Source organism: Pelodiscus sinensis, chromosome 2 (genome assembly GCF_049634645.1).
Source record: "Pelodiscus sinensis isolate JC-2024 chromosome 2, ASM4963464v1, whole genome shotgun sequence".
Classification (NCBI taxonomy): Eukaryota; Metazoa; Chordata; order Testudines; family Trionychidae; genus Pelodiscus; species Pelodiscus sinensis.
The window spans coordinates 71,954,573-71,980,991 of record NC_134712.1 but is presented as its reverse complement, the minus strand read 5'-3'; the positions used below and the strand labels follow the sequence as shown (position 1 = coordinate 71,980,991).

Sequence of the window (26,419 nt, the reverse complement as noted above, 5' to 3'; positions counted from 1 at the left end):
GGGACATTCAGACCAGACAGCAAAGGAGGAAAAACAAGACGAAAGAATCCTGCCCTGCATCAGGGGAAGTGGCTAGAGCCTAGAGGAGCTGTTCCAGCTGGTGGCAAGTGCTTGGAAACACTAGGCAGGGGCCAGCATTAAGCCAACGGGGCTGTTCCCTGCCCCCACATCCCAGCAAGGGGCTGAACAGAGGGGAGAAGTTTATTGGGGGTGGGGGCTGCCAGCCTGGTCTTTTAGCCCTGAGGTTAGTCCCTGACAAGGGCCTGCTGGTGGGGGAATCCGAGACCTCCCCAATCCACAGCTGGCCTTTTGTGGGATTTCAGCCCATCAGACTAGTCGTGTCTCTTCACGGTGCACCCCCATCATGCAGCTCCTCTAGCTTTGGCCTGCTGGAGCAGCCGCTGCTGCCTCCCACCACACAGCTCCTCTGGCTCCGACTCTGGCCCTGGCTGGCTGGGCTGACCCAGCTGCTGCTGTCTCCTGCCATGTGGCTTCTCTGGCAGCTGGAGGAGTGGTCCCAACCCCAACCCTGGAGCAGCTGGGCAGTTGTTATGTGGCCCTGGCTGCAGCCCTGGGGAGTCAGAAGAGCAAAGAGCTGCCCAACTGAGCCCTCCCCCCAACCACCAGCAGCTGCTGCATGGTTCTGTGAAGGAGGTGGGTAGGCAGAACATTTTTTATGTGCGGCTGCACAGGCGCACACCTTAGCAGGAACTATGGTAGGGACATTCATTTGCCATTCATTTAGCTGACAAACAGCTCAAGTCAAAAGCCACTAGTTCATATGATCAGACACAAAAACAGTTAACTTACTTGTCCCAATTCCACTTTAAACATACAAAAATGTTTTACAAATGAATAATGGGAGAATTGGTACTCAGTGCAATTTATGTTCAGTCTTCTAAATGGTTACTACAAATAATCATAAGCAAATATAAAAAAGTTTAAAACTAATTTAAAAGTGAATAGCAATGTCCCCTTAAGAAAAGTTCTGTCATCTAACTCCATATGTCTCGAAGACAAGACAGAAACAGTAAGACTGCCAAAGTGAAATCAGCAGGCAAAAAAGATTACAACCGAGTGTAATCAGCATACATGGTGATAACTCAACCCATAACATAGAAAAATAAAAGAGTGAGCATAAAGACTTTGAAGATCATCAACCCCGAGGGACACAATAACACACCTGTGTTAATAAGTTAAAGAACAAAAGAAGGTCTTAACAATCTGACTACCATCTGATAAATAAGAAACAAACCACAAATGGTTTTCAGAACATAGGAAGGCAGTCCCAGCCACCAGTGTCCATGATCGTCCTGTCCTAAGAGGAACTGCATTTGGGTACTCTGTATGAGGACAGTGGAATAAGATGTCAGGACCATACACTGGACTATGCAGATCCACTGACTATTTCCTCATCACAGGATGCAGGAAACACAAGGAAGACTGCAGCAACTTTCCTAACACTCTGCAACCTTGGAAGGGAGGATTGCTGTCCTTTGCTGACCTTTGCAAAATTGCCCAGATGAGGATATGATCCAAAGAACATAATAGGATATATGTCCTCTGGTGTAAATTAATATAATTTCACTGAAGTGACTGGGCTATGCTGATTTGCATCATCTGATAATCCAGCCCAAGTGGTTTTAGAAAGACCCCAGAATAACTCACAAAGTTTAGTGTAACTGGAAAAAGTCATAATAGTGAAAAATAAAACATTAGAGCCAAAATGAAACAAAAGGAGACTGGTCCTTAATCTTTACATTCTCTTTTCTGCCAGGCCCATAATATTTACATTCTCTTAAAAGGACAGTCCTGTGTTCTTAATACCACAGGAAACTATTTGTCGAACTATATGAAGTTTCAAAGACAACACTAATGATATGGTCTTTCCCAGTATTTTAGCCAAAAAGACAGCTTTGGCAATGGGACTATAGCTGGAAAAAACCAAAACCCTTCATCTAAAAAGAATGGTCTATACGAAGGAAGGCTAGGATTGAGTTATAGTTGCAGGATTAAATATAGATATACTCATCACTACCGAGCTTCAAAAATTCAGCCAGCACTTGCCATATGAGGTAATTCACAAGATCACCATAAAGGAATCACAACTGTCATGATTAAAGTAGATGTACTCAAGCTACTGAAGAACCAAACCATCAAAACTTCACAACAGTACTACTTGATAAAATGTCACTTGTATAGCTAATACCTTTTGCAAATACCCAGCTAATACACTTCTGTGTGTGCACCTATCCTTTTTCATCTTGATCCTTTTCTTAAGATATAGTTCTTATTTGTAACTGATTGAAAAATGTATTTAGTGCTTATGCAAAGTGTCCTGGAAACTGAAATCCTCTAGCAATCTATAGGACAAGGACAGCACAGATAACAGCAATGTATTTCCCCACATATCACAGCACCAAAGTGTCTCAAACATGAACAGGAAAAAATACCCTTACAATTTTGATTTTCAGAAAAATTGGCATAAGCTCCAATATTGGCCATTATTCCTTTCCAACTCTATATCATGGGCTTTAATTCCTATGCAATTATGTTTGGATCAAAGGCAAAGTTCCCTCTAATCTTTTCCATCCATGTGCAGTTTTTTCCATCCATATGCAGAATACATTTTTATGTGCACTGAGGCATGTGTGAATATGCACCACCAGTAGAAACAACAAAAAACCTACCTGTGGGTGCTCCGCTACTCTGCTGGGCATCATTTGAATCTCTCCTGAGTGGCTATACAAGCACACAGTGTTCAGGAAATACTGGTGATAAATTGGTAAACTTTCTTTTAGTTCCACACTAGAATCAAATTCTTCCCTCAGGGTATGTCTAGACTACATGCCTCTGCCAACAAAGGCATGTAAATTAGACTACCCGACATAGTCAGAGAAGCGGGGATTTAAATATCCCCCGCTTCATTAAAATAAAAATGGCCGCCACACTGTGCGGGCTCAGCTGATTGTCAGCACAGCGAAGCAGTCAAGACGTGTATTGGTCGACAGGGAATACCTTTGTCGACCACTCCTGTAAACCTCATTTCATGAGGCATTAGGGAGCGGTTGACAAAGGCGTTCCCTGTTGACTGATCCGCATCTTGACTGCCTCGCTGTGCCGACAATCAGCTGAGACAATCAGTGGCGGCCATTTTTATTTTAATGAAACGGGGGATATTTAATCCCTGCTTCATTGACTATGTTGTGTAGCCTATTTTACATGCCTCTGTCAGCAGAGGCATGTAGTCTAGACATACTCCCACAGACATTAAAGATACCTAAAAACCTCCCCAGAATTTAAGGAAAAAACTGTTTAAATTAGGTCTCCCTTGAATTCGGATCTGTCAAATTCTGCCATTGGCTGCTCTTAGACATCACAAAGGGAGTTTTTTTAACATGAGAGGGGTGAGAAGAGGGAACATCATAATCTTGCCCAGGAAGTAAGTTTCCTGTACTCTTTTCTCCAAAAATACAAATAAAGAGGCCAAAATTGCCAGAATGAATTATTTGAGCCAATGACTTATGCATCAGCAATGTACTCCATTGTAAATCTGCATTCAGGCATATTTATTCTTATATTATAAAAGTAAAATCCTTAATCCTTTTTAAAAACATAACAAGTTAAATTTAACATTTTTAAATTGTGTTTTCCACTGCATGTATAATCACTGTATGAGCACTTAATGGATCCCTTCTATTTAAAAAGCAGAAATTAAACATGAAAACATAGTGACTACATGATAATGTTAGAATATATAAAACCTACAGTTAAAGTTTTGAGAGATGATATAAAAGAGCCTATACAAAGTAAAATAGTAAATATATTTCACTCTGCAAAAAAATGAATGGGTTAAAGCACCCATCTACTATGTATCTGAGAGAGTTTATCTGTCGGTGTGTCTGTTCAAAAATTCCTTCTAAATGGTAAGAGCTAACATTTTGTATGAGCTTCCTCTTAGCATAATTTTTAAAACAAGGTAAGGGTTTGATTGTGCTAAGAAAATGGGATGTGCATGGAATGGGATTACTTCTCATCAAACCATACAGAAAAGAGACAGAATCACCAGGCAGGTGAATGGGGATGGCTGGGGGCACTCCCCACAATTCATATGGGGATATTGCTGTCTGTTCCCCTTCCTCAACGAGCAAGGTAAAAGTGTACAGTAGGGATGTGAAAGGGTAACTGGTTATCCAGTTACTCAGTAAGCATCACCTACTAAGGTGATGCTTGCGGGGTACTGGTTAACCAGTGCCTGGGAGCAGCACCCCGTCTGCAACCTGTCACAGGCAAAGGGCTGCCCAAGCAGGGCCGGGAGCCAGCGGCAGCCTCAGCCCTGGGGCTGGGAGCTTTCTGCCATTGGTGGCGGCAACACCCCCTTGGCCTTGGGTCCAGGAGCCTCCTGCCACGGCGGCAGCAGCAGCTCTAGTCCTGGGAATAGGGCTAGGAGCCTGCTTCTTGTGGCAGGGACGGCAGCAGCCCCAGGACCAGGGCTGGATCCTGATTAATTGGTTAAATGTTAGGTCAGCCTCACATTAAACTGGTTAACTGTTTAATTGGGATTTTACATCCTTAGTGCACAGTTCGCTGCATTTCTCAGTTTGGCTGTGGAGCACAATGGGACAGATGAACCTGGACCTGTCCTAGCTAGGGGGCATGCATCCCTCCCCCGGCTGTGCCCCCTGGAACTGCAGCAGCCATAGAGGGGTACTTCTCACCTGGCTCCAAGCTGCTAAACTGAGAGAGGACTGGGGTAGTCCACTCTCCCCCAGGACAGCCTGCATACTGAACCCCTCATCCCCAGCCCCACCCCAGAGCACTGATTTAATGAAGCATGTACATTTTCATTTTATTTCCAAAAACAAAAATTAATTGAGTTAAGGACCTGAGCAACACCAGGTATATCTTCTAGTATATAATATATAGACAAAAGTAGATTTCTTGTATAATCATATACATTTAGATTAGTAAAAAGCATAAACATTCAAAGCTTTTCTGAATGTGCATTTTATTCCTGATTCTAGCAGCAGTTTAGAGGAAATATGTAATCAATAACTAGTGGGGGAAAAAAGATGAGTGTGTATGCCTCATCAAATGGCGATTTCTGACATTGTGCCTTCATGTGTGTGTATGTGTAGGCACGTTATTTTTGGTGCTTTAGATGCCAGTATTATTATTGCCTTTTTTTTACCATTAGATCCTTATTGTTTCTCTTCTTACCTGTCATGCACAAGTTAATAATAAATAACAACGGGTACGTCTACACTACAGCGCTAATTCGAACTAAGCTAATTCGAACTAACGCGTCTAGAACTAAAAACTAGTTCGAATTAGCGTTTTGCTAATTCGAACTAGCATGTCCACATTAAGTGGACCCTGAACCAGGCTTAAGGATGGCCGGAAGCAGTGCCGGCAGGGCATCAGAGGAGGACTTAGAGCGTGGAGATGCTGTCTCAGGCTAGCCGAGGGCTGAGCTTAAAGGGACCCGACCCCCACCCTGGACAGACAGTTCTCAGGGATGCCCCGCTTGCAAAGCAGTCCTGGCTTGGAGTGCCTGGAGTACCCACACTGGGCACATCACAGCACTCGGCCATCAGCCCGGCTGCACTTTCCGCAGGCTGCCATCTGGGGAGAGGGGGTAATTGGGGGGCTGCAGGAGAGCTTCCACCCCCAGAAGCCTGCAGAGCCAGCCCAGTCCTCCCCATCGGGGGCTCGTACCCCATTCCTCCCTCACCTCCTTCCACTTACCCTTCCCTAGCCCCTTTTCTTGATGTACAAAATAAAGGACAATTGTGGTCAAAAATGGAATCTGTCTTTATTGAACAAAACTGGGGGAGACTGGGAAAAGGAGGTGGGAGAGAGAAAGAGAGAGGGTGGGAGAGGGGAGGGCAACTACAATGATCAGGGGTTGGGAACAGGTCCCATATGAAGAGAGGCTAAAGAGACTGGGACTTTTCAGCTTAGAAAAGAGGAGACGGAGGGGGGACAGGATAGAGGTCTCTAAAAGCAGGAGTTGGGTGGAGAGGGTGCATCAAGAAAAGTTCTTCATTAGTTCCCATAAAGAAGGACTAGAGGACACCAAAGGAAAGGAATGGGTAGCAGGTTTCAAACTAGTAACAGAAAGTTCTTCTTCAGAAAGCGAAGAGTCAACCTGTGGAACTCCTTGCTGCAGGAGGCTGTGAAGGCTACAACTAGAACAGAGTTGAAAGGGAAGTGAGATCAAGTCATGGAGGTTGGGTCCATGGAGTAGTCTTAGCCAGGGGGTAGGAGTGGTGTCCCTGCCCAAAGTTTGTGGAAGGCTGGAGAGGGATGGCACGAGACAAATGGCTTGGTCACTGTCTTCGGTCCATCCCCTCCAAGGTCCCTAGGGTTGGCCGCTGTCGGCAGACAGGCTACTGGGCTAGATGGACCTTTGGTCTGACCCAGGACGGCCATTGTAAGCTCAGGGCTCAGGTCGGGGGTCTCAGTGGACCCCCTTGATTTTCATGCACACCTGCTCCTGGGTGGCCAGGCTGGCAGCTCTCCTGCCCTAGACGGCCACTTTCCTGTGCCTAGTGTGGAGATCGTGGACTAAGTCCACGATGTCCGCACTAGCCCAGGTGGGTGCCCTCCTCTTGCAGTCCCGGGCAAGCTCCCGGGAGCCACCAGCCTGGTCCCGGGAAAAGGGGGAGGGCTTGGGGGCATCGGGTGGGTGGCTCGATCTGTGCCAGGTGCAGGGTCTGCTGGCTGGGTGCTGGCAGGCTTGCACCTGGCACGGGCACCGTAGCCAGCCTGTGCCCCTTTAAGGGGTCCGGGGCCGGGAGGGGGGGGCAGACGAGTTTCCCTGGTGTTGGCCAGAGTGGCCACCAGGGAAAGCTGGGGAGGGCTAGCCTCCCACTAGTTCGAATTAAGGGGCTACACACCCCTTAATTCGAACTAGCTAGTTCGAACTAGGCTTAATCCTCGTAAAATGAAGATTACCTAGTTCGAACTAAGCGCTCCGCTAGTTCAAATTAAGTTCGAACTAGCGGAGCGCTAGTGTAGCGCCTATCAAAGTTAGTTCGAACTAACGTCTGTTAGTTCGAACTAACTCTGTAGTGTAGACATACCCAACTGTACAAAGTCTGTTGTGAAAAGATCCCAATATGCTTGATAAATTGTACAAACTGATACCAGGTTATAGTGCAGATTTTCTGCTCCACTTTGCTCTTTGTATTCTGCTCAGGTGACACAAAAGGAACAGATACTGAACATACCACCCTAACTGTCGGGGAGTGCCCAGCAATTATAGAACCAGCTCAGTCATCTCCTAAGTACACCAGCTTTTTCATAGGTCTTGATGCAGCAGGTAGGGAGGAGGTTTACATGGAGTGCAATGTATTCTGGTTATGCTCAACTGGTTGGACAGCGTGGGTCTGGCCCACGAAAGCTCATCATCTAATAAACCATCTTGTTAGTCTTTAAAGTGCTACATTGTCCTGCATTTTGGTTCTGCTGCCACCTATGGTATGTTGGAGGTGTCCCACATCACTGCAACCTATGCTAGGGCCTTGAAAAGAATCGGGGAGTTGTAACTGGCTCCTTGATGACTCCCCCTCTGATTTATTGAGCATAATGTTGTCAAAGCAGAGAACTTGGTCCTAACAGTCCAGGGATAATTTAAGTCTGTGATGAAACTCTGCCACTTGAAAGGCAGCCATTTCTAGGCTGGGACAGCTGGCTCTAGATGCTTGGGTGGAATGGGGATTTATGGGCATCTTGAATGAAATGTTCCAAAACAGCAAGCAGACTGTACTCCATCAGCCACGCTTATTACTGGCATAATGCTTATTACCAGGAACAGTGCCATGGTTTTGGTGTAATTATTCCCAATAATAAGCTCATTGACGTCCAGTTGTCCACTCAAGCTTAAGCTGAGGAAAACTGCTCTTTATCTTCCCCCTCCAATCTTCTCTCTCTCTTTTTAATGTCACTTGTGGACACTGGCATTCCTGTCATGCAGGCCTGAAAGCTGGGCATTATCTTCAATTTGTCCCTCTCTCTAGACCAGGGGTGGGCAATAATTTTTGGTGGGGGGGGCACTCCAAGATTTTGGAAAGTGGTCAAGGGATGCTTTTTTCTGTGGAGGAGGACTAGGTCTAGGATGGAGGTTGAGTACAGAAGGGCACATGGGTAAGGAACTAGGGTGCAGGAGATGGTGTGAGGTCTGAGAGGGAGTTTGGGTGAAGCAGGGTGTTGTGGTCTGCATCAGGGGATTGGGATGTAGGGTCAGGGAGGAAGTGTGGGTGCAGGAGAGGATTCTGGCTTGAGGGAGAGTATAGGAGGGAATACAGGGTCTGGGAGGGAGTTGTGACCTGGGGCAGAGGGTTTGGATGGTGACCTGGAGGAGGGATTTGTGAGGTGGGAGAGGCAGGGTGCCAAAGGCAGGCTTAAGCTAGAAGGCAATTACCCAAGCATCTCCCAGTTAGCAGCCCTGCTGGGCTCCCTGCCTACTGCAGCCCCACATCACTTAATACTGTAGGCTGTTACCTCCATGTGGCTCTCAGCTCTGGAAGGAAAGAGAGGCTTAAGCTACCCCTGTCCTTGAGGCCAATCTCTCAGCTTCTATTGGCTGGTTGTTTCAGGCCTATAGGAGCTGAGTGATTGTCTAGGATCAATTCCTATTGGCTGGTTGTTTCTGGCTAATAGGAGCTGAGGACTGGGCTGGGGCCGGGGAGATCACACAAAGCCTCCTGCTCCCTTCAGAGCAGCGTGCCACATGGAGCAGCCCTGTGCTTAAAATAGTGGCTGCAATGTGCCTGAGGGTCCTGGCAGGGTGGTCCATGGGTTGAAACTGGTGTCTTGGTGGGCTAGATCTGGCCTGCGAGATGTATCTTCCCCACCCTTGTTCTAGACCCTTCTATTCAAACATTGTTTAAATCTTGCTGCTTCTGCCTATAATACGTATGTAGGATCTGGCCTTTACTCTCTACCCATACTACTAAAATTCTCCTCCAGATCTTGATTATCATGTGTATTATCTACTGCAACATCCTTCTCTCTAGTGTTAACATATCTAACCTTTCCTGATTTAATGTCCATTTAAAACACTACAACAAAAAATCCTGTTTCACCCCGTTGATCATGTCATATTTGTTCTTTGCTTTGCTCCATTGGCTCCTCCTTCTTCATCACAACATCAAACACAAACTACTTATTTTCAGGTTTAAGGCACTCCACAGTCTATCCCTGCTATAGCTGTGATCTTATGTATACGTACAAGATGGCAATTCCTAACTCCATTCTGGAAATGACCCTGCCCTTGATAGTCCTTTTGTCAAATTTTCCAACAAGTGCCGTCATGTATTCTCATATGTCACCAGGTTTGTGAGAAAGGAGCTCTCTGTAAAAATGTGTAAGTCCACTACATTATCCTCCTTGGGTATGTCTATACTAGCCCCCTAGTTCGAACTAGGGAGGCTAATGAGGGCGACCAAAATTGCAAATGAAGCACAGGATTTAAATATCCTGTGCTTCATTAGCATGTTCCTGGGCGGTCGCCATTTTGGAAATTGACTAGCCCGGAATAACTGCCCGCGTCTACACACGACAGTGAAACGGGAGTTCGAAGTAAAGCCCTAACTCAAATTAGCTGTTATTCCTCCTGGAATGAGGTTTAACAGCTAATTCTAATTAAGGGCTTTACTTTGAACTCCCGTTTCACTGCTGCATGTAGACGCAGGCAGTAATTCCGAGCTAGTCAATTTCCAAAAATGGTGACCGCCCAGGAACATGCTAATGAAGCACAGGATATTTAAATCCTGCGCTTCATTTGCAATTTTGGTCGCCCTCATTAGCCTCCCTAGTTCGAACTAGGGGGCTTGTGTAGACATACCCCTTTAAATCTCTCCTTTCAACCCACGTAAGACCTGGTACCTGTGGAACACATGATAGTGGCCAGGCACATTGTGTGCTTTGTTACTACCTATTTCACTGTTCATGGCTGTCACTATTCTCTTGTGCTCCACCCCATCCAGTTACTAAGTCCAATATAAACTATTAGAATGTACGTTCTTTTTCTCCAACAATATAAATAATAAACCAAGCATGTCTCTTGCTGTTGGGAAAGGAGAAGAGAGGTATTGCCATTGTTTCTTGTTTGTCTTAGGAAACTTTTAGATGCTATGGTGAGAGACACCAGGATCCAAGCTTATAAAACTACTTGCTAAATGGATAGAGACAATTTGGCACTAACAATGCTAACGTGAAGGCATCAGTTTATGCAGAAATGCAACAATTCATATGCTGAGAATCCCAAATACAATTACATTTTGCAGACTGAAAACATGCTTTTATATACCTCAGAACTATTTTCTATGCCTTTATGGCCTAACTAAACTAAACGTTTCCATTATAATTTTCCATATTTCCTATGGGCTTGTCTACACATACTGTGGTAACGTGCTCTCCAGGAGTGTGCTTTTGAAAGTGCACTAATTATTTCCCACTAATTGATCTGTGTAGACAACATGTACTAAAGACTCCCGATGTACCTTAATGTAGTACTGTTTAAAGCGCACCAGCAGGGTTTACATGAACCAGTTAACGCACAGCATGTCAATCTGCTTTAGAAATTACACATCCACAGAGTATAAGGCCCTACCATGTAGACAAGCCCTACCAGAAAGAGGCATTTCAATAATCATAGAAAGGGTATTAGACAGACAGATTCCACGTCTGAATGGATATCACCAGCACATGGAAAATACACTGTTACAGTGTTTCTGGAATACTAACTAAAATGTTGTTTTTAAAAATAGTTCTGAACTGCAAATTTTGGACCTGAACTTCCCCAAATGCTGATGAGGTTTGTATCTGAAGGATGGTTATAGGCCCATTTCTAGCTATTTCAATTGTTCAGGATAACTGAATTTATAGAGACAATTTATTCTCAGTGTGAATTATAGAAATCATTTATTGTATGCAAGAACAAAGGCTTTCCAGAGAACTTATTCATTACAATATAGACTGGGTATTGATATAAGACGTCAATCACAGGTTATGTTCATAGCACTGCCATTAAAATGCTACATAACATTAGATTAGACTAACTTAAAGATTCATATGTGAGGAAACCAATTGGTACCTGTGGCTTCTATGTAACTGTTGTTATTATTCATGAGCTCTAGGCTGCATATTAATCATCTCCTTTCTTTATCATAGTTAGAGAAGTTGAATACAAAAGAAATCAAGATGCATCATCATATGTTATCGTGAGATTCAAATGGAAGCATTTTCTGTTTTTCAAATTTTGAACGTCAAATGTTATGTATAATGCACTGCTTATTTGTCTTAATAAGCACACCATTCTACTATACTATTTGACAAAAATAAGAGAATAATGACTAAATACTCCATAAAAATTAAGGGAGCATTTCAAATCACTAGAAGAGTGGAAAATCTCATTCTATTTTTATTTTTCAATTAGTTTTTTCTTGTCTTTTTCCGTTAGTTTGATCTGGATTTTCTAAATCTTCAGCAACAATGAAACATATTTGGATGTATATTAAAAAACCCTTGGTTTAAAAACACTTTCAGTAGGGTCTTGAGAACTGATCAGAGTGCTAAGAACATAAGAACATAAGAACGGCCGTACTGGATCAGACTAAAGGTCCATCTAGCCCAGTATCCTGTCTACCGACAGTGGCCAACACCAGGTGCCCCAGAGAGGGTGGACCGAAGACAATGATCAAGCGATTTGTCTCCTGCCATCCCTCTCCAGCCTCTGACAGACAGAGGCCAAGGACACCATTTTATCCCCTGGCTAATAGCCTTTTATGGACCTAACCCCCATGAAATTATCTAGCTTCTCTTTAAACTCTATTATAGTCCTAGCCTTCACAGCCTCCTCTGGCAAGGAGTTCCACAGGTTGACTACACGCTGTATGAAGAAGAACTTCCTTTTATTAGTTTTAAACCTGCTCCCCATTAATTTCATTTGGTGTCCTCTAGTTCTTCTATTTAGGGAACTAATAAATAACTTTTATTTATCGGCCCTCTCCACACCACTCATGATTGTATATACCTCTATTATATCCCCCCTCAGTCTCCTCTTTTCTAAACTGAAAAGTCCCAGTCGCTTTAACCTCTCCTCATATGGGACCCGTTCCAAACCCCTAATCATTTTAGTTGCCCTTTTCTGAACCGTTTCCAAGGCCAAAATATCTTTTTTGAGGTGAGGAGACCACATCTGTACACAGTATTCAAGATGTGGGCATACCATAGTTTTATACACGGGCAGTAAGATATTCTGGGTCTTATTGATGATGCAATTTAAAGTTGTTCTAGAAGTTTTGTTCAAGCTAGGTTTTTTTTTTTTTTGTTAAAGCATACTAATAATAATTGTAAAGTGGAAATGCAAAATGCTGACGTTTAATATAAGTATGGAATCCTAGCCCTGGTCTACACTAGAACTTTATTTCAAAATAACCACTCCCCCAAGGTCAAATTATAAGCAGAGCATCCATACTACCAAACCCATTATTTTGAAATAATGGGCCGCAGAATTAAAAATCTGTACTCCTGCTTCCATCAGGACTAATGCTGAATCCAAAATAGTTATTTTGAAATAATGGTAGTGTGGATGTGCTGGTGCCACCATTCAGAAATAATTACTCCCCAGAGTAATTTGAACTAATTACTCCCCAGTGCTTCCTGCGGCTCTAAGTCTGAGGTAGCACGTCCACATTAAAGGAGCCTATCTTGGACTAATTTTGAGGCTTCCCTGGAGTATGGACATGCTAGTTCAAATTTGTTAAATTGGAAGTTATGAAGTACAATTTAGTAATTTTGAAATACTTTCCTAGTGTAGATATGGCCCTAATGACTATACAGCAAAACTCTCTGGTAGAAAATAGAAATTAAAATTTATAAGAATGTGGTCTATCAGCTACACAATTGTCTATCAGCTACACAATTGATTTATTTTGCAAAACAAAAACCCAGGACTGAGGAAATTTTTTCACTCAAATCTTTTACAAATATTTCTGAAATGTTCTCTCGTTATGGCTGTTAACTATGGGAAAATATTGAAAAGAGTGACTTTACTAAAATATTAACATACCACTGTGTGAGATAAAAATAACATAATATTTAAACTATATTACATAAAAGTAATTTTCCCCAGTAAATGTAAACATATATCTGAAAAAAAACCAAGCACCATAAAATATTAAAATGTATACATCCATGTGAGGAAAACATTGTTAAATCATTTACACTCCTTTCCTCCCTCCCTCCTCCGGTGTGATATTCATTAGTGGAAAATGGTGAAGTTATCACATAATGATGAAGGTGTGGTACTTCAGCAAAATATCAATTTCATACTAAAGAAATTATATATGAATAAAAATAAAATAACATTATTGTTTACCATGGCAGTAAGATCTGCAAAATAGTACACAATAATATTTTCTAAAACAGCTGAAAAGCAGTACTAATGCCTCTATATTTTTCAAATGTTTATATCCAATGTATTTATAAAAATCTTTTCAAAGGTTTGTGAGAAATAAATCTAATCTTCCTCTTTTTTTAAACTATTCATCGTATGTGTGCTAACTTACTGAATTCATCCTTCATGCAATTCCAGTTTATTAAAGAGGTTAAAAATTTATAAAACTCTGATGGGATATGGTTTTAATGCTTCATCACACTACCCATCATTTGCTTTTCAATCTAGATCAGAATGATCTTTCCTACTTCTCTGCAATCACCTACCTGCACAGCTAATATTTTCTGAGCATTCTCATGAGAGGCTGCCTGGAACTTCGCCAGCCCAGCCTGGCTATAGAGGCCTCGCTGTTTGAAGTACTCCACCAATGCCCTGTGCATCCTGCTTTGTAGCACAGAGAGCTAAAGGGAGGAAGAAGGGGGAAAAAGTCAGAGCAGGGAAAGGAAATTAATGGCAGTGTTCAAGAAGAATGATGGAGGGAAATATAGAAAGCAGTCAATAGCCCATTCTGCACTGTACGGACCTGACAGGAATTTCACAGTCTCTTGATTTTTCAGCCCACTCATGTGCATTCATCAGAAACCAGTCACATCTGGCTGCCAGGATGGGGGGTTAATTTTCTCTAAATGCCTCAGCAGTTTTGTTCTAGCTGAGGCAAACTCTGTGACTGCAAAGCTGATGAGTAAAATATTTCTACTTCACCCAGTTTAACTCAAAACCGATAGCCTCAGGACATATTGAACCTTTCTTAAAAAAATAATCTTTTGAAGCTTTTTGAATGGCACATCAGGTCAGGGCAAAGTTTAAAATGCAAGTTTAAGACTTTGATGGACACCATGGCTTTTTTTTCCCCTTGTAAAGCTTATCATAGCTTGGCAATGTGTGCTTTAGAGCATGACAAAACTAAAGAGAATTAACTTAGCCATCAACTGCTGAGGGAGAACAATAACAGGAAAGAAATTTCCAGATAGAACTCCCTATTAATCTACCTAGCTATAACCATGTGACATGGAAGCATCTAACTGCACTAAATTACAGCAAATGCAGCTGTTGAAAAGTGACACTGCTTTTTATAAGACTTTATATGAAAAAGTACCAGAGATCTTAGAACTGTGCTTATTAGAAGGTGGTCTAAATAAAATGATTAAAACTGGAAATGTAAACACTGTATTTTCACAATTTCTCAGTTACTATAGCAGCATCAGTATAACATCCCATAGTTAAGATGGTGTCTATATTTCCAAGTGTAATTTTCAAGTGTTTATAACTCAAACAGAAAAACTTAACATAGCAACTCTCAGTCTAGAAGCAACATCTTTTAATCATATTTGAAAAGCTACCAGTACAAAATGTAGTTGAAGATAGCTAAGTGCTCTTTTAATTGAAAGTTGGTTTATTTCTTAAACTGAAATTCTAGCATTTGTCCATAAACTGGACTAGTGCTTTTGGCTGATCTGGAAAAACACAAATTAAAACCAACTAAATTAATTTGTTTAGAAACATGATTTTGTATTCAAGCACGCTAATTATTTCAGTAACTATTTCACAGCTATTGTTAGGACACGGCCTTTATGCGTATGCCTGTCAACTACATTAACACAATAGATTCTAGCATTCCTTCGGAAATGCTAACATTCATTAAGGTCAATGCTACAGGTCAATAATAAGACTGGTAGTAAAGAAGCCTTTACATAATAAGATATAACTGCTCTTAGGAACCAGCATAGTGTGCCATGAAAAAAATCCACTTTCTCAGGAGGATGTAGATTATAGTGACACAAAAGGAAATACTATGGCCTATAAAGTAATTAATAAGCATTTTCAAAATTAATGGTCTAATTTTCAGAGGTGCTGAAATTCCACAACTCCCATTGGCATATGAAAGCTGTGACTACACAGCATTTTAGTAATTCAGGGCACAAAAACGTTAAAGCATATATTTGTATGACAGAATTTATAATTTATTAATATGAATTTGGCTATGTGAATCGCATATATGCATTAATATGAGATAAAATAAAAAATTAGGTAAATAAAAATGTTTAAAAAAAATCAAAATCTGAACCCAAACATGAACATCTTTTTCAATCTAAGTTTGTCTAAGTATTTCTGCTCCTTCTTTGACCCCAACACACTAAGTACTCTTTCTGAAATCTATCTTGAGGTCTCTATGGACATTAAACCTCTAGTTTTCCAACTATTGCTTTCAAATCTTAGAACAGTGGTCACTAACCAGTGGATTGAGATCTACTGGTAGATTTTGGAGCCTCTGACAGGTGATCTTGACTGGTTTGTCCAAGAGGCTATCAAGTGCTGGCACTTCAGCTGCCCCTTCCCGCACTACTGTGCACCTTCTGCCCTTTGCCTTGGAGCTGCCCCCGCTTTCCCCCACTTGCTAGGCAGGGCAGGGAAGGAAGAGGAGAGGGTGCTGATGTCAGGGTGCCCCCTCTCCCACCCTGTAATCTGTCTCCACAGTATGGAAGGGGGGCACCACAGGGCCTGGGATGGAGGGAGTTTGCTGGCTGCTTTTGAGAGTGGTGCAGGGCCAGGGCAGGGGTGAGCCTGCTTTAGCCCCACTGCACCACCTGTGGTAAGCCGTATCCAGCTGGAGCCTGCATCCTGAACCTCTGCCCCAGCCTCCTGTACCGCAAGACCCTGCCCTAGCCCTGAGCCCCCCCCCAGACTCAAACTTCCTTACAGAGCCTATACCCTGAACCCCCTCCTACACCCCGACACCCTGCCCCAGGCTCAGATCAGAGTAACTCCAAATCCCTTAACCCAAGACCCGAGTCTATACTCCAACCCTCTGTCCCTGCTTGATGAAAGGGAGGAAGCATGGGGGACTGAGGGAGGATGGAGTGAGCAGGAGTGGGGCCTTGGAGAAGGAGCACAAAGGAGGCTGGGCAAGGGCACTTGGGTGCGAGGTAGATCCTGGATTGCATTTAAATTAAAAAAAGTGATCTTGTGCCTAAAAAGGTTGGCGATCACTGTCTTAGAAGATCTGAGGCTTTTCTGGGGCATCAGCAGAGAGGCAGGTGAGGGAAGAAACAACACATGATATTTTAATAAAACAGTCTGCTTCAATCCAACAAAGAAAATATCGGATGGAAGTCAAGCCACTATGCAATGTTTTCAGTGTCTGATATCCGCAAGAAGGAATGTAATTACAAAATGGGAGAAGAAAATGAAGGTCTCTTTTTCTGTGGAGAAGAAAATGAAGGTCAGGAAAGGATGGTTGGATGAGGGCAGAAGGATTTGGTTCAAGATGATGAGAGGGCTACACAGAAAGATATCAGAAGGTTTGTTTCCATCCAAATTTGTACCTTTTCCAAGCTAAATGAAACCTTCAAAACTTGAGTGCTATCAGAAATAATTTAGTACAGTATGTATATGGGAAATTGCTGCCTTATAATGCCTAAGGCCAAGCAGGAATTTCTATTATTTTAAAGAAGTGAAAGAAAACTTGCAAATTGCACTGAGACTAGATGAGCACATATTCCTATCACTCTTATACTTATCCCTGTCCTCCTCTCCGTCTTTCATTGTTTATTATGCCCACTTGCCTCTTGTCTTTAATTAGAATGAGAATGGGGCAGCATCTTACTATGTGTTCAGTGCTTACCACACTGGGACATCAGTCTGACTGGAGTTTTTGGGGCTACTTAACACAAATATTTATTCACTTACTCAGAAATTTCTGAGTGGGCTTCATCTGGGTTTATTTGGCAAACTAGTATCTTGAGTAAATAATACATGTCTATATTTCATTAAAAGCTAATGTAAGCAGCTGGCCATCCCAGGAAAAGAACCAATGCCACCCCCAAGTCTGAGCCTCAGGGCACAATTTATTGATGAAACAGAAAACTCAGGAATGACACCAAAATAAAACAGTTCCTGCCCTACGTAATCTGTCCAGAGGTTTTTTTCCTTGCCTTTCTCAGGGCACAGTAACACTGCACTCAGAGCTTGTGGAGTGACTGCAACATGGATAGACATTCTTGAGGCAGCTTTAACATCAATGAAGGTGTGGCAGCATAGACTGTACAAGGTTGCCCTGTGCACATATTTCGGTGACTAGCCTGTGTTGCAGTGACTGCGTGATTATTGCTATTTGACCTTGCTGGATCAAAGCTCTCTGAAGTATGTCTACATTTGCAGTCATAGCTCTGAGTGCATTAGAGACATGCCCTTATTCCCTTTAGGGTGTGTCTAGACTACAGGGTTTTTTCGAAAAAAAGTGGCCTTTTTTGAAAAAAAACTTCCCCTGCGTCTAGACTGCTGCTGTGTTCTTTCGAAAGTAAATCGAAAGAATGTGGCAGTTTTTTCGACCGCGGAAAATCTCATTTTATGAGGAAGAATGCCTTTTTTCGAAAGTGCTCTTTCGAAAAAAGGTGCTATATAATGCAAACTGTGCTTTTTCAAAAGAGAGCTTTTTCAAAAGAGAGCATGCCTGGGTGCTCTCTTTCGAAAAAGTGGCTTGCTTTTTCAAAAGTACTGGTTGTAGTCTAGATGCTTTTTTTGGAAAGATTGTTTTTCGAAGGTATCTTTCAAAAAAGCCTCTTTCGAAAGAGGCTTGCAGTCTAGACATAGCCCCAAGGAGGTCCTGAGCTTTCCTTAAATCCTCTGCTGGGTCATGTGACAAACAGGTAGCCTTTCACTCTTTCACAGTTCTTTAATCCTATCATTGCTGTTAACTTCAAAGATAAAAAGACAATAATGAAGTAATTGATAAGATTACTATCTTGTAATAACCCTTGAGTAATCAGAAAATAAATTTATAAGTGTAGCTGACAAATATTATTTGTTTTATGCATTACTAAATAAACTAAATTTAAAATGGTTATAAACAAGAATATCCTTTCTTGAGAGAAAATCTGTAGGAACAGGGAGAGAACCCAGACACTGCATGATATTCACCTCATTTCTGACAAAAGCAAATATAGGCAGATGGCTATCTAGCCATCCCAGGAAAAGAACCAATGCCTTCCCCAAATTTGGGCCTCACAGCCTTACAGAAAACAAAAACAGAAAAGTCAGGTATGACACCAAAATAAAACAATTCCTGCTGTACATGAGCAAGACATGCACAGTGTTGAGGCAAAGAATGGGCTACCAAAGGTACAAATAGCACAGCCTCAAACCCTTGGAGGTTCACGGGAAACGAATCTCTAGTGCTCCTGCAGTACCGGCCATGCAATATTACCCTCCCAAGACTATGACATTGCCTCCATTGGCTGCAAAATAACCCCTCTCAGTAGAATAGTGGAGGCTGGTACAGGCACAGAACAGAAGTCATTGCTGCAAGAAGAAACATTAACTTTCACAGATATCTACTTTGCGGGGAGGGGAGAATGCTGCAGTCAATGGTTCCTCCCACCCCTTACCCAATAACCAGTAAGCTTTAACCCTATTATTTTGTTGTGCATGCACTTCTATAAACTCCTAGGGAGAGGGACGTATGCTGTGGAGGAGGTGCCCTCCCCATTCTGCTGTTTGAAAGCTTTACTGCCCTGCTTTACCCTGTTTTTGTTGTCGTTCCCCTCTGTGACTCACAGCAGAGGGGAGCATATGGCTTTGTTTATTTAATTCTTTGTTTATATATCAGTATCATCAATAATATCAGCACAGCTCTGGGGACAAAAAGGGTTGCTAATTAGCTGCTGCTGACCCAGCAAAGAGGAGGCTCCCACAAAAACATAAGTCTGATTCTTTTTTCCCCTAGACTGACTTTACAGTAGTGTACCTCCACAGGCTTCATTTACTTCATTGTTGATTTATAACTGTGAGATCCCAGACCTAATACAGTAGACTTCCGATAATCCGGAACCTATAGGACGTAGGTGGTGCCGGATTATCAGATATGCTGGACTATCAGGAGGTATTATAAGATGGTTATATATATACTGTATACATTATATACTGTATATAAAGTGTTCTTAACCCTTTTATTGTACATACTGTATACAGTATACTGTAATGTTTTAGTTTTTTTAAGCCTTTTTTACTCTTTTTGCTCAGTTCAGCTGCTGCCGCTGTTACCTTGTGACTCATTTTTTGCCGAAGCTCACTCACTAGGCTCTTGCCATTTTGATGCCGGACTATCAGGAGTGCCAGACTATTGGATGCCGGACTATTGGAGTTTTATTGTATCTCTATCTGTAATTTCTCATTGGAGGAAGACGAAGTTATTCACTTTGTGCAGTAATGATGATTCTTCGAGACGTGTCCCCCTGTGGGTGCTCCACTCAGGTGTTAGTGTGTCCTTGCACCTGCAGAGATTTTTAGCCTACTAGTGCCTTCCTGCATCGTGCTTGTGCAGTCACCATCTCACACTGTTTTTGTCCATTAGCTGCATGCGCATGGCACAGTTTCCCTCCATTCCTTTTCTACTAGAAATCCTGAATCAGACTCCAAAGTTGCGGGGAGAAAGGGAGGGTAGTGGAGCACTCACAAGGACACACGTCTCGAAGAACCATCTTTACTGCACAAGGTGAGTAACTTCCTCTTCTCTTTCAAGTGTTGCCCCTGTGGGTGCTCCACTTAGGTGACTAAATAGCAGTACCTGCCATCTGCAGAGGTGGGCTTTAGAGTGTTATATGAGGGGAGGAAAGCATGGTGTCACCCACAGAGGTTGTAGGTGACACCATGTTGCAATGCATAATATTGTGCAAAGGTATGGTGTGAAGACAATGTGACCACTGCTCTGCAGATGTCAGCAAAGGGCACGTTATGCAGAATGGCAGTTGACATGGCCATTGCTCGTGTGGAATGTGCAGTGACCACCTAAGGTGGAGTTTTGTTCTGAAGTCTGTAACAGGTATTTACTATCTACTTTGAAATACATTGTGTAGAGATGGCCATGTAGTCTAGATACACCCCTAGACATTACAGCCTCTTCCCGACTTACGAACCGGTTACAGACCAAGCAATTGGTCGTAACTCGGTTCGTTCATAAGTTGGACCACATTGAGTTACACACGACTGCGCTGTTCATAAGCGCTGATCACGTTCGAAACTTGGGGACTGCCATTTACAACAGCTTTGGTTGTAACTGCGAATGGTCATAAGTCCACTGTTCACAACTCGGGGACCAGCTGTATTTACTAGTTCATAGAAGACAGTGATGGCTGAGAGATAGACCATTATGGAGCTGATGGAGAGCCCTCTGTCACTGAGGTCCATTAAGTACTCTAGCATGGTAGGTACTGGGGGACTGTTTGCTTCTAGGTGGCACTGAATGCACCATTTCTGAAACCGCTTCCATTTCTTTTGATAGATATACCTTGTGGAAGGACAATAGCTGCTGAGGAGGACCTGTTTTACTCTCTGAGAACAGGTGAGTTCCTCATTTTGGAACCATGGAGAAGTTAAGCAGTGAGTTCGAGGGCTTGAGGATTGGAGTGACAAGTTAATCCATGATGTTGAGTTAGGAGCTGGGGGGGGAGGGGTGATAGGAAGGGGAATGGGATTGGCAATTGACAGGTGGTGGAGGTATGGAAACCATGGCTATCTTGGCCAATATGGAGCTATCAGTATAACCTTTGCTTGGTCAACTCTGATCTTGCGGATTACTCTAGAAACCAGGGGAATTGGAGGGCATGCATATCAAAGTGGAGCTGTCCATGGTACGGTGAAGGCATCTCATGTTGAGTGCTTACCCTGTCCTACACCTGAACAAAAGTGGTGGTATTTGCGATTGGTTGTTGTAGCAAAAAAATCCATCACTGGAGATCCTCACTGTCTGAATACAGGTAGGATAATTTTGAGGCTGAGCTCCCACTTGTGGTGTTCGGAAAATTGTCTGCTCAGTTTGTCCACCGTGGTGTTCTGTTGACATGGTATGTACATTTCTGTCAGTGCGATGTCATTCTTCACACACCGGTTCCAGAACTTGATTGCCTCTGCACATAGTGAGCATGATTGGGCATCCACTTGTTGGTTGATGTAAAACATACATGGTGTGTTCTCCATGGGGGCATGTTTGCTGTGGCCACGGATGAGTGGGAGGAAATGTAGGCAGGTGTTGCAAACCATCCTGAGTTCCAGTATATTGATATGCAACCTTGTTCTTTGGTGTGACCATCTGCCCTGGGCTGTCTGTGGTCCACAGTAGGCACCCCATCCTATGAAGGATGTATCTGTAGTTATTGTGTGTGAGGGGTCTGGACAGTGAAAGGCTTTCAATGAATTCTATTATCATTTCTATACACATGCTTAACAAATAGACTGTATTTTACCCCCAGACATATAACCTTCCAAGAGCAGGTCAGGGGTCTACAGGATAAATGTGTTGTTTTGTCCAGGCTCAAAAAGTTCTGCTGACCTTTTCTTAGAAAAGTTTCCACCACCCATATGCATTGAGGCAGATGTTCAAACATGGTAGTGGAAGCCCTATGTGTCAGGGCTGTACTTCCTAAGTTCCTTGTGAAAATTTGCTTAAAACTCATTTAAAATGCTCAATAGAGAGAACTATGATCTTAGAAACTAAAGTCTCAAAAAAATTCATCCTCACTAAGCACTTGAGCTTCTTGAAGATGACCCAAAAGAGCATCTGAGAATGCTCCATCCCAACAGTTCATACAAGTAACCAAACTGCACATGCACCATCCCCACAGTGCAATTGTGCACACTCCAGCTTTTGGATAGAAGGATGAAGCCAGATTTCCCCTATAATTAATGTTTTCAGTTGCTGTGGGCTAGGGTTGGGATGGGCACTGGAAAGGAAAGCCTGTCATGAATCCAGAATACCTTCATTAATTCTATTCATTTGGCACTACTCTGGACTGATAATGCTGCAACTGACAGCCAAATTGACTTACTGAATTCTCATAGCATTGTTTTGTAATTATACAATAGGACCTTTTAACATCAGGCATCAAGCTATGAAAAAATATAATCAAAACAAAAACAGAACAAATACCAGGAGTTTCATTGCTACTATTAATTAATAGATGGTGCTAGTAGCAGTCACCTACTAAAATCTTTTGATCTAAGCAGATCACCATCACATTTCAAACAGGGAATAATGTGCCATTCCTAAATCTACACTTTTTTATTTTCTAATTATATTAATCTTATATCAGAAGTCCCAATATCTGTTCATATTAATTCAACAATGTGACGTGAATGCTGTAGTCTATGTAAATGGCATAAGCCTTATCAGTTGCATTCATTGTTACAACTCAAACAATGACAATTACAACACCTCTACAGTTTTTGGCACTGTAAGTATGGCAGATTTATGAGCAAAATCCAGTTAATATTTATCTTTTATACTACTCAACTACCAAGTTACACCTGTACAATATACAAAGCTCCTAGGTAATGAGATATTTCTTTATTGTCAAATCTGTTCCACAGACTGCTGTTAAAGATTACATAGCTCATTTAAATAAAGCTCTTTTGTCAACAGCTTGGATATACTTTAAAAATGAGTAAAAGCCTCACAAAAACCCTAATCTCCAGCTGATGTGCAAGTATACAGGAAAAGATGCAGTTGTCTTTTGATCGTATTCCAGTTGTGAAAGCTTTGGTGAGCAGATTAGCAATGTTAAATTATAATAAAAAGGAAAACTATACTTTAAGAATGATTGAAAAATAAACTAACAAAAGCCAGAGATATTAAAATTCAGTCTTACACTCTGTGGTTAACCCATACTGAAAACCAAATGTCACAAAGAGAAAAATTAAAGTCAAGATGGGCACTTTAGTTTTAACTATTATTGGGGAAAACTATTATGGATTAAGGAAATTTTTCTTCTTACTAGTACCACTATTTAATGGTATTAGTTATTTAATATTTTAAAGATTAAACAAATGCTTCTTGAAAAATTAGCCTTTTGAAGGCATAATATACCAACAGTTTAAGTGATTTCCAAATACTGTATTTATAGTATTGACAATTAATTTTTCTTTGTCTTTCATTTTACCCATCTAAAATCACCTTACAATTTACGCAAAAATTCTGTTTGTTGGGCAGTTCTATTATATAGCTGACAATAGACTTTTCTAAACCATCCACAATGTCCATGTTTGCTCATTAGCTATAGTATAGTTTGATTACTTCAGTGGGGGGATATGAATAAATAAATAATAATCATCATGTCTTAACATTTTGTGAACATTTTGGAAAATAAAATGCACATCCCTTATATATACTTTTTGCAAATATTTGTAGGAATAAAGCATTGCTCGTGTGTATGTTCATGGAAAATGAATGTGGAGCTTTCAATTGAATATTTTGGGGGATAATGGAAAAATTATTTTTGGTGGCAGTAGTGTAGCTATTTAGAATTTCATTTTTAAAGAATCAGTATCAAGACAATGGCGTAGAGTTCTTCTATGAGAGACAGAGAGAGAATGAGAATAGAAATAAGGAGGATGAATGCAAGATTCTGCACCTAAACAAAGAATTTGAAGAGGTTACCACATGACCTTTATAATGATAAAGAGAGTAGCTCACATAGCAGTTTCACAGTTCTCTTCACAGGAGACTCTTTTTGTCTTCAACCTTGACATTGCTTGGGACCTTGCGGTGTGAGTACATATTTCAGAAAAAGATAGTTTTTTAAATGTAATATACAATTTTCTGACAGCTGCCTCAACTCATAAAAATTGTGGTGTGATTCTCTGAAGTGCCTAAGTCCCACTGAAAATCAATGGACTTTCTGTGCCTAACTCACTTAAGGCACTTCTGAAACTCTCACTGTGGGGCTTTGGATATCTTTAGACCCTTTTTTCAGTAATCGCGGGCCAACCACCGAGTACGTGACCTTTGGAATAGGGCTGTGCTTCTCAAATAGAATGTGGAGCTCTGTCATCATGCAAAGGATAAAAAAGCAGAAGAGATTACTTTTTAGGTCTGAATTTGGGTCTCTTCTGAAGAACAAACTTAGTGGACCTTGGAACAGCTCAAGAAATGGAATCCTTACAGGAAAGCGTTCCTTGTTTGTTGAAAATACTCACAGAGGAAATAGCCATAATAGAGAAAATATGACTATAAAAGCAAACTTGTAAACATGGTAATGTGAACATGAGAGACTAAGACTATCAGCTATCACCTGATAGATGATCTGAAATATCTGACAGTCTTGAGGACACAAGATATGTGAAGACAAACACCTGCATGTCTTTATAGTAGGTTTGAAGTTGAGTTTCAAGGCTAAAACTTTTATCCTTACAGAACTGTAGCCAAGCCCTGTATCATTTCCCTCTAGAAAAATTATCTATGGCTTCATTGCTGAACTATCTGAGATCCTCTCAAGTACATAAGAATAGAAATAATATTTACCTTCTCTATCAGTAGATAAACATTGTTTATGTTTTTTTTCTTTGCCTGCATTTGTGGTTGGCAGTGGGATAGAAATTTTGCCTTTAGTTCTGAAAGTGGTGAGGCCTGTAGTAATTTTTGTCTTTTGCAGGAATGAGATCCATTTTCTAGATTGAGCTCCTCTGAAAACAGTCTTCTGCATTTGTGAGCCTCCTCTTTTGACAGAATCTACATGCAGATGCCACGGAAGGCAATGGTTACCACCAAGGGCAAGGCAATCGATTTCTCAGATAGCTAGGAAACAATCCCATAGACAGGTTTTTATATCAGGATAGAAACCTCGAAGTGGACTCTGAATTTAATGAGGAGCCAGTCACAGAGCAGAGGGCAAGTGAGATATATCCACTGTGACCTATATTGATAAGCAGATGGCATTTTGCATTTATAAATCAATTTATGATCTGGAAAACTGCAGTGGAAATCCCTTGTGCTTGAGTCAGCATCAGACTATGTTTTCTGGTCCTATTGCTTAAAGTTTTTCTGAAAGGTATCAGATGGTAGATGCTTGAAAGGAAAGGACATTTTAGACTGAGTGAATAATCATTTGACACAATTGTCTGGGAAATCTGAATTTGAGCCAAGGAGTCTTTGATTATAGGTAAAGGTTCAATCTGGGATGAAGTATGTGCAGAAACTAAAGAGCAAATATGCTGAAAAAATGCCCCTCTGTTTTCCAGCAGCCAGGAAGATGCATCCTATTATGCTAGGAGTTAGCTCTGACAAGACAGTGGATGTACAAGGAGCTGCTATGCTCAGATGTTCACAAGGGAAAAAGGGGCCAAATGAAACTTCAGAGGGTATCCGAGTTAGTCTGTACAGGATAAACTTAAAAATAAAAACCGGTCTGGTAGCACTTTATAGACTAACAAAATATGTAGATGGTATCATGAGCTTTTGTGGGCACAGCCCTCTTCTTCAGATGACCAGTCATGTTTTGTTAGTCTATAAAGTGCTACCAGACCAGTTTTTGTTTTTTAAGTTTATCATATGAAACTTGTTACCCATCTGCTCTGGCTTAACAGGCTATGCACAGGTTGGGGGTGAGGGGGGGTTTCATCAGTTCCCAAGCTCCCAGCAAATGTGTCTTTGATCTTTGGGCAGTTACAAACCTTGTTGAAATTGATGGGTGTGATATCCAGACTAATGAGGCAACAGTTAAATAACCTTTTGATTAGTAATAGCTGTAGCCACTGTCAAAAAACTATACTGAATAGAAATGCAGGGGCTGCATACTAACTGGGTCAAGCTGGGCGTGTATCTATATGTAACAAGCAATCCAAAAGCAGAGAGACAGAACAGAAGAAAACTAAAAAGAAGAAGCTCTTGGACTGTGACCCTGAGACACAGAGAGAGGGAACTTTTGAAGCAGAATGCAATTTGGAATACAGATTGAATTATGAACAGAGAAATTGCTTTCTGGTTTTTGACTCTACTATGTTCAGAGGAACAGGACTTTGTGTACATTTTTTGTAAATACACAGGATTCCAATACAGAAATACCTGACTCCACCATTAATTTCTCATCTAATGGCAGCAACCCACAAGCTCCTAAATATTGGCTAATATTTAGGTTAAAGGGTTGCAATAGCTTGTCTGTCGTATTCTAAGGCTATCCCTATTTG

At 41.6% G+C, this 26,419-nt stretch overlaps 1 protein-coding gene across 1 annotated transcript in view; it reads right to left on the bottom strand.

Annotated features, from left to right (window-relative positions):
• Window positions 1-26,419, bottom strand: part of CCDC178 (coiled-coil domain containing 178) — a 367,301-nt gene that overhangs the window by 25,527 nt on the left and 315,355 nt on the right. Inside the window, exon 17 of the mRNA XM_075920758.1 lies at window positions 13,735-13,869. Within this exon, the coding sequence (XP_075776873.1) occupies window positions 13,735-13,869 (135 nt within the window). The remainder of the gene's footprint in view (window positions 1-13,734; window positions 13,870-26,419) is intronic.